At 37.8% G+C, this 9,541-nt stretch overlaps 1 protein-coding gene across 1 annotated transcript; it reads right to left on the bottom strand.

The window, feature by feature from the left end:
* Window positions 1-2,003: 2,003 nt before the first annotated feature.
* LOC130217168 (PPARGC1 and ESRR induced regulator, muscle 1) lies at window positions 2,004-8,930 on the bottom strand. The gene is made up of 4 exons (XM_056449220.1): window positions 8,805-8,930; window positions 3,924-7,430; window positions 2,489-2,602; window positions 2,004-2,233 (listed from the first exon to the last, which is right to left on the bottom strand). Exons 2-4 carry the CDS (start codon window positions 7,396-7,398, stop codon window positions 2,127-2,129), a joined length of 3,696 nt encoding a protein of 1,231 aa, XP_056305195.1. The 5' UTR covers window positions 7,399-7,430; window positions 8,805-8,930; the 3' UTR covers window positions 2,004-2,126.
* Between the last annotated feature and the right edge of the window lie 611 nt (window positions 8,931-9,541).

Raw genomic sequence — 9,541 nt, 5'->3', positions numbered from 1 at the left:
AAGCCTATTTTAATTTTGTATATGGCTAGCAAGTCACAATTAACCTTCAACAGGTGTGTGGGAAGATATGTAGAAAAATAGATTTTATGCAGTCACAACACAGCGTTAAACTAAATGGAAAACAGTTCTCATCAAATCTGTGTAACGTTGTCTGATAAGGTGTTGACAGTTTAAACAGGCGCAATATATTCAAACATCTTAGATTAAGGTAAAGTTGGTTTTACTGTAACTTATATTTGCACATTAGGACTTTCTCCTTAATAATACAATTTCAGAAAGTATTTTTTTGCAAACTTTAAATAGGGAAGTCATATTAGCAGCTAATGACTATCAAAATACAACATTGTTCATAATTAAATAGTGCTAATGTTGTTTTGAAGTCATAATTACATGCTATTTTAGACCGAATATTCAAAGTAGCGAGGTAAACAATATAGGGACTGTGTCACAAGTTGTCACTGTTAAAAAAATAAACGAATGTCAGAATATAAAACCAATTTTACCTCAATCTATCTTAGCACGTGCTTTGTATTGTTGACATTTTACTCCCTTACCATATCTAGATATGTTACATTAAAAAATATTTTTTAGTAAGCATATGTGATGGACATATAAAGGCAACACTCACCTTTGGTTGCTCATCTGAAAGCCTCATATGACGCCAACGTTAGCCTAAAGCAGTAAAGTTACCAAATTTTACGAAAACACATACAAAAGACCTGAACCGGAAGCTATGTCAGACAGAATTTTTAAGCCTATAAAATAAAATAAAAATAGTTTATAAACATTATTTGATAATGTTGTCAATTTGAAGCCTGTTTTGTTTTCAATTTTGAAAGAGAAAATCTGACGCCAGACCTCTGACGTGACATTTAGATCAGCCTTCGAGTGACATCTGCTGGTAACTTTTGAAAGTACGCGTTATATGGCTTATTGAGGTACTCTGACAAAATATAGTCTTCATAATTCGTCCATAAACATTTGAACCTCAGTTAACTTATTATTTCCATAAAATAGTTATATATTCCTCTCAAATAGAACATCACGGTGGCGCAGCGTTGTCGCATGACAGCAAGAAGGTTGCTGGTTCGATCCTCGGCTGGGTCAGCTGGCACCTAGATATGCGGGTAAGCCAAATTGTCCGCAGTGTATGTGTGTGAGGGTGTTTTCCAGTGTTGGGTTACGGCTGGATTAAGGCATCCGCTGCGTAAAATATATACTGGATAAGTTGGCGGTTCATTCCGCTGTGGCGACCCACGATTAATAAAGAGACTAAGCCGAAAAGAAAATGAATGAAGGAAAGAATTCCTTTCAAATATATCGTTAGGCAGATGGTCTCACCCATGTACTGTAAAAAAATGGTCTCACCCTAAACTGCCACATTTATTGTGAAACTAGCTGATTTGCCCCCTCTAGTGGTCAGAATAAGCATTGCTATTAACAGTACAGGCACGATATAAATCAGTACTTTTAATACATCATATTTATTTTAGATGCAACAGACAAAAAAAATCCTACATTGGTATAGCACCATATGAAATCATTCAAACAATGCTTTTACATCTGATTTGACCATCACATGGGTATATCATTTAATATTTAAGTGGTGTATATACACCAAAATACTTTGGCCCAGCAAAAATTCCAGTTTCTCAGTAGTATCACATTATAGTAAATGTCTGTTAATAGACATTATCTCTTCCATTGTACACTTCCATTGTAAACATGCATGTCCTCCATCATAACATGATCTTTACAACTTTCATAAGCACTTCATTATAAAACATTAATCAACATACTGCTGCTTCCAACACATCACACAACAGCATTCACTGCAAACAGTGAATCCACAATATCTCTGATAAAGGGCTTTGGTCATTTCATAGACTATCCTTCTTTTATATTTATAAATATTTGCTGATTTCTGAAATGCAACTGACCTGAAATCACAATACTTCTCTACATCAAGTTTATAAACTGAGTTCTTCACCAATAATCACCGATAATACTATGTACCGATGTTGATGGTAGATGTACTACATGCACACATTTGATATTCACTATTGCCCTTTTGGATTACATGGAAAAAGGGGTGATGTGACTGAAATCAGATCTGAGCTGTGGAGTTATGCTGGCTCTATCTGACGCAGAGGAGTTTTTCCAGAGACCTCCTCCCTCTTGTGTCTGCGCAGGTATCGTATGGCTGAGAGCGCACTGACGTTCGCCAGAAGAGCTGGACAATAAAATCAGAAGAATATGCATCGTTAGGAATTGTATTGCTAAATCAAACATTGTTTTTTTCCATTCACCTTTGCTCAATTTGTTGTAATTCTAATCTATCAAAGCAAATCATTTCTTCTATTCAGCCAAAACACAAATGACTGACTAAAAGAATCACTACTTTGAATCAGACATAACATAATCAAGACAAATACTGAGAATTAAACCAGTTTCTGTAACAGTAATGGTAAGGAAAATAAAAACACACCAGCTTTCCAAGTATCTCCTCCTGAACCGGTTGATTTCAGCACCCACGAAGCAAATGCAATACAAACCAAGCACATGTCTGCCTGTTTAAGAGGCAAGAATGGGGCATCCAACCCTACACAACAAGCAATGAAAGTGAGAACAACAGTACAGTATTATTTAATGATCAATGAAAAGCTAAATAAATAAGTAATAGTAAGCAGGTAGATGGTGATATGACACTGAATGACATTCAATAACTTAATCAAATGATTATATAAGTGGCCTGGTGTTCCTGGAGTTTTCTCTATTTTTACTTTGACTTCAAAGTGAAACATGTTCATAAATTCTGGCACATGTCAGATTTGAGAAGCTGCCCAGTAAGAGTGAAGACTCATTTGCACGTACAACCATTCCACCGGCCTGGGCAAGGCTCTACATGTGACTAGATACTCAGTCAGCCGGTACTGATGGAAACGAGGTTAGAGTAAATACCAAATATAGAAATATCATCATATTCTCTTAATTTAGGCTCTCTCTGTCTGATTAAGTTCTGGAGGAACTAATGAACTCTTTAAGAAAGTGAAATTTGCAGTTTTAATGTGTGTATGTTTGAGATAATAGCCACTTTTACACAGTGATACTGCTAAATATCCGGAAAATTTCCGGAACGACTTTACCGGAAAGTTCAAAAAAGCGGTGTTCACACAGACAAGGACGTTCCCTTTTTTTTCCGGAAAAGACAGTTCACACATTCATTTCTAAAATACCAGTAAATTCTGACATCATTAATAAAAAATTAGCTCTAAACGGCCGCGCTTGTATTTGTAAACATAGAAGGGTTCTGGCTTTTGCTGATGGTTTCACTTTTATTTAAAGCTTTAGCATTCATGCAGCTGCTTTGTTCCAGAGACACGCAAAAGTGCAAAACGTGGCTAAATGTTTACACATTTGAGTACATTACAAATTCTGTGGATGGATAAGTATTGTGAACAACTTCGATGAAAACATATGGAGGAACACTTTCACACGTCGAGATGTACATAATGTGTGTGTGATGGCGTTAACTGGACCACCGGAGTTGGTGCTCACGTGCACACGTGTCAAGCAACTGAAGCAGAACTTGAAGATAAACCAATCATAAGTTTATAATAAGCATTTTATCAATCATTTTTACACAGTTGGCATTAGGAAGGAACATTATCTGATGAACAACTAGCAGTTAAATGTGTCTGCGCGGATGTGAATGCGTCTGAATGTTCTGATTGGCGGGACGTCTCACGTCAGTGTGTTCACAATTTTCCTTCTGCGTTTTACCGATAATGTTACATTTTCTCTTTCTTTTTTTACTGGAACGAATTTACTGGTATTTTCAAAAAGGGCCTGTCACTCATGACCTTTCCGGAAAAAAAACGGTACGGAAAGGTCTGTATGTGTGAAAGGGACTAATGTCTTACTTGGATCAGCAACAACTGTCTGCATCTCCATGCACTTCTTCTGTTGCTCGTTCAGCTGCTGGAAGATGCGATTCTCCAGGTTTAGAAGCAGTGAATCTGGGAACGGGCTCCCATCAGGGCCTAAAGCATTAAGAGGTTGAATGATTCCTCTAGGAAATCTCTTGACTGGGACAAGTTCCCCAGAACGTGTCTTTTCTTCAGGGTCAGTAAAACCTGTGCGTCGAACTTTTCTAAAAGATAGAGGGTTCGTCCTGAGGAAGTCACTTTCATCTTCAGAATAAAAGTGCTCGTACATGTCAACATGATCATGACTGGGAGGCTTATGGTCATAGCGTGTCACCACCTTGATCACTGCGTTCTCATTTTCATCATCTGAGTTACCAGGAGAATCAGGGAAAAAATAGTCATATGCTTCTGGGAACTGAATATTTTTGTTAGCCAAGCGGGAGCAGGAGAATATGGGAACCATTTGATCAGAGCCCGACTCTTCCACAATTGGACAAACAAAAGTTCCACTATCAAACTCAGAGAAGAAATAGTCATAGGTCTCAGGTAAAGAAGTGCCTGTTCCATCAAGATATGAGGCAGCAACATTATCTGCATGAGATGCACAACTCTCAGGTTCATCCTCACCAAAGAAAAACTGGATTACTTCCGAAAACGTGATACCACTGTTTTGTACCTCCTCCTCATCATCAGACAAAACCTTTGAGCTTGAAGTGTTTACGTGGTAAAATGGATCTATGAAGTCATCTTCTACCTCTGAACGGATTGAGTGCATTGAGGCATTTCTTAAGATTTGGCTGATTGGTGGAGAGTCTAGAGCTTGCAGGTTCTGCACACTCAGGTTCTTACACATTCTTCTGAAGCACTGCTGAGCATTAGCTGTGTAGAGATGTTCAGGAAGAGTGGTTTCTGAACTTACATGCACAATTTTCTCACCCACGACCACTGAATCAGGATCATTCTCCCACATCACACCAGAAGAGGAAGGGGACTCACACAACTCGTCCTCTTGCTTTGAGGAAAACGGAGTTTGAAGCTGTCCAAGCTCTTCGTCCAGATCTGATATGTAAGACATGTCTCCACTTAAGCGGTCCTGCTTTGAGTCGTCCAGTTGAGTAAAGTAACCTGAGTCTGCAGCATCTGCTGTGTCCACAATGCTACTATCCTCTGGTTGGGTCAAAATGCTGGTGTGCTGGGAGTTGCCAACCAGCCGTAACTTCAAAATGTCATTGATAGTCAGCTTTTCCATTTCATTCCAGAATGATGAGATCGCAAATACAGGGCTTGGAGGATCGAGAATAACACTCTCTGTATCATTGTCTCCACTTTTCAGCTCAGTTGATGAAGTGGATTTAATTTCAGCAAGTGTATCCTGAAGCTTCTCTGCACTCTGTATTTCTTCTGTAGGATGACTTATGTGTTCACTGAAATCGATGGAGCTGCCACACAATAGTTGTTCACCTTCAGCTGAAACAGCAACTATATTAGCACTTTTATTGTCTGATTCATCCAAATTCCCAGGCTTAATGGGCGAGGCATTCACAGTCACTTCACTAATCTTATTTTGGATATGATCATCATCTGTCCCATGATCCATCTTTTCAGGCACATGACTTTCAGCTTTTGCGTATGCCTCACTTACAGGTGTGTTAGTGTTTATTTTAATGGTTTGAGAGGCCACGTGGCTTTGGGATTCTGAAATGTTCACTCGAATACCTGCTTCCACTTTCTGAGGAGCATTTTGCAAACAAGTAAAGGTTTCTGGATCATTTCCATTCGAACAAGATTCTACTCCATTCTTGTTGTCAGATAAAGGTACAATGCTTTCTTTGGTGCCTGATATTTCTACTGTATTCCTTTCGCTGGGGATGGTATGTTCATCTTTAACTGCAGAACAGTCAGTCTCATTTCTTAAACAGGGCAAATCTTTGTCTTCAGTGAGTTTAAAAGAGACAACAGATGGAGGAGCCTCTGTTGAATCAACTGCACTGGAAATGTTAGGAGATAAAAAGGATTTCCTCTGACATCCTGCATCAGAATTATCACATTGAGGTGCCAATATGGCCTCTTTAACACCGGTGCTGTCCTCGGTTAAGTGTACGGCAGGATCCAACTGAAGTAATTTGGTTACATTTAATCCATTTTCCTGTAAATTGAGAACTTTATCTATCTTAGGTAATAATGACAACTCACAAATCTCTGCTTTCAGTTGTTCATTGTTTACAAGGGATGTATCACGCATGTTTTTGGAGATGGTATTAAAGCATGCATGTCCAGCTTCAGGCTTTGGAGGTGAGATGCCCAAATCACTGGTAAAGGATACTGGCAAGCTCTTTGAAAACTTAAAATCAGCTGAAGCCTCCAAGTCGAACAAGTTTCTAAACGGCAAAGGATCTGTATTTTGTGCAGTTGAAGGCATTTTAATTCCCTGAAGTGACAAATGATTTGTCTTCCACACATTTGCAGGAAGGCTATTCATCTCTTCCCGCTGAACAAATCTCTCATCCTCTGATTCATTGGCACGAATGTGGATCTGAGATTCATATCCTGGCTCTGCTGGCTCAACACTCATTCTCTTCTTCTTCCGTCTTTTTCTCCTGAGATTGGAAGGTGACAATTGGATCTGACTGATTGGTGAATCTTTGGAGTCAGAACTGCTTATTGCATCCAAATAAGTAAGTCTTGTTGGATTTGGGCTAGCTATAACTTTCTTATTAAGCAGTGTCATTTTCTCTTTGTCTGAATATTTTAATTCAGGTTTCAGCTCTAGGTCTTTGCAGGGATCACAAACTCTTCTCTGATGCTCCTGTTTCATTCTTACTGTAATTAGGGGAGTTGACAATGTTTTCCTTGCAATCACTAGCTCTGAGTCAGACTTTGATGCATCTTCTTGTGCATTAGCGTATGCAGGCTTTTTGAAGGCTATACTGCCCCAGGTATTTGCCACACCCTGCTTAGCAGTTTCCCCTGTATGTCTGGTTCTATTCGGACCAGATGGACCTGTATCTACAGTTTGAATATCCTGCTTATCAATCAAACCCTCCAGATGGCCTGTCGTTTCACTTCCCCAATTGTCAACACGGCTATGTTTCACAGGCTGTTCGTTTTCTGTGACACTTTTTAACTGCTCAAAGAACAGATTGACAGTCTGAAGGTGCAAGTCTTCCTCACTGCCAGAGAGAACCTGCTCTGGACTACGTATCCCATACTTGCTGAGGTAATTACACACAGGTGAGCCCTCAGAGTCTGACGGGCCATCAATCTGATGGTTTGGCTCAGGCTTTACGGATGCTGTGTCCATGGCCGGGGTCCTGCCTAAAAAGCGGCAACTCATCTCATCAATGTCACTCATACCAGAATCCTCTCGGCTGGCAAGTACCGGTGAGAGCAGGTCACAGCCCTCACACTCCTGGAAAAAACAGTCCCAGTCTTGGTCTGAGATTTGCACGCTGTATTCAAAGTCATCCATTACGAGTGAATGACACACAGACGGTTTTGGATCTGTAAATATAAAATGAACGCATCAATCAATTAATAAACATTGGTAAACATAAACAAACAGCCTTGCAAAACTCAAAAATGATGACACAAAAAAGGTTAATAATTAATAGTAAGCAGGTAGATGGTGATATGACACTGAATGATATTCAATAACTTTATCAAATGATTATATAAGTGGCCTGGCGTTCCTGGAGTAGGGCTGGGCCGATAAACAATATTATGTCGAATCACCATAAAATTGATGTCAATAACAATGATAAGCCCTGGACTTTTTAATCTATATTAATTACACAGCAGAAGTGTGCAACAATGAGAATCTAAAAGTGTGTTGATATTAGGCATGTACGGAATTTTCAGCCACCGAGAACTTATCATTCAAAAATGTTATGCCTTTTAATGGACCATCCAATTTTTGTGGCTTCAGTTTTTATCAGGGTACGCTTTTAAATCTGGAAGCATTAACAACTTATATCGGAAAATATATCGTTATCATTCAATATAAAAATTATTATAGAGATTTTATTTTTGCCATATCGCCCAGCCCTAACCTGGAGTTTTCTCTATTTTTACTTTGACTTTAAAGTAAAAATACACTTGTCAATCTGTATATTTGCACTCACTACTTCTATTTTTTTTTAAAAATATATTTATTATCTGTTTTTTGTCCTGTCTCTGTAATCCTGTTGCACTGTAGAAGCTCTGTCACGAAAACATGTGTGAACATACCTGGCAATAAAGCTCTTTCTGATTCTGATTCTGATTCTGAAGTGAATCATGTTCATGAATTCTGGCAATTCTTTAATAGATTTAGCTTTAATCCTTTGAATCATTTTTTTCAGAAACAAATTGCACTAAAGCTTAAAAGTCTAACACAAACTACTAACTACAACATAACTGCTTTTATTTCAAGTTGTAAATAAGCCTTTTCAGCAAAAATACAAAAATATATACTAAACAATATATATTCTAACAGAATATTCCATATTCAATTTAAATACATACATTATTCATTAAAAAAGTTACATTTAGTATTTTATACAGTATTTTGTTATACAATTTATTGTAATAATGCAATAAAAAATTCTCCATTCAGTATGATTTCTGAGCTAAGATGTAATCAGAATAAACATAATTGAAGATAATACAAATTTAAACCTTAGAAAAATGTAGAAACTATATCAAACAAGTGCATGTTAATGATCAAAATTAATCACACACTTAGTTTTTGTTACATTTTCATTACTCAGTCACTGGTAAAACTGCATGCATGGGGAACGAAGTATGCAGAATCCACATTGATTCGCTTATACATTCTTCTTTGGTATGCACACTAATATTAAACTAATACTAATCTCCAAGAAGTGCATACAGTACCTGTTCAACAATGTGAACGTGTAGAAATCCCAGGCAATATACACTTTCACACCACTTCAGTAGTTTGAGGCATATTGACTGCCCTCTGGAGTGTGTCCTTCTGAGTAAGAGCGCTACACCGCAGGCCCTACGATTTGTTATATATATAGAACAGCCGTTACACATCACGTAATACACGTAGTACTCTCTGTCTCTCTCAGTGACACCTTCCACCAGACAAATAAGTACACTGAAAGACCAGCAGCTTTGTGTTTGGCAGGCCTTTGCTAAAAATCTGAAACTACTGTTGCTATGCTACTTTTGTTTGCAGCAGAAATCTCTGCATAGTATTCCAGAAGAATGAGTGGTTGTGTAAAATGTGTCAAATACAGAAATAAAGGCAGGATGGATACATTTTTTAGATCCTTCTCTGTAAATTATAGAGATAGTTGTTATAGAGATCAGCTCTTTTTGGAATACACAAACTGTCTTCCAACAAAAATAATGTTTAGATTGAACAGTGAACAGTGATGTTCAATTTTAACTTTGAAATAAATTGTACAGTATGTCCTTTATTGTGCAATTTATTTTAAAGTTCAAATTGAACATCAACAATGAAGATTTAATAGACCCTTTTCACATATCCAGGTTTCTCAGTAGCAGAAGTCGTCATAGTTGAGTAAACTTCGAGCACTGTAAATTGGAGAGCACAACAAATATTTTTTTACAATCCTATTTGCTGAAATAATAAAAGAAAA

The sequence above is a fragment of the Danio aesculapii genome, chromosome 23, assembly GCF_903798145.1.
Source record: "Danio aesculapii chromosome 23, fDanAes4.1, whole genome shotgun sequence".
NCBI lineage: Eukaryota > Metazoa > Chordata > Actinopteri > Cypriniformes > Danionidae > Danio > Danio aesculapii.
This window is presented reverse-complemented; position numbering and strand designations above follow the sequence as displayed.

What these genes read in the sequence shown, in the direction of transcription:
- LOC130217168 (XM_056449220.1), bottom strand. Translation starts at nt 7,398, where the DNA reads ATGGATGACTTTGAATACAGCGTGCAAATCTCAGACCAAGACTGGGAC. An exon ending in GACAGTTGTTGCTGATCCAA is followed by an intron (nt 2,603 to 3,923) that starts GTAAGACATTAG and finishes CTTGTTGTGTAG; the next exon opens with GGTTGGATGCCCCATTCTTG. An exon ending in AGGAGATACTTGGAAAGCTG is followed by an intron (nt 2,234 to 2,488) that starts GTGTGTTTTTAT and finishes TTTATTGTCCAG; the next exon opens with CTCTTCTGGCGAACGTCAGT.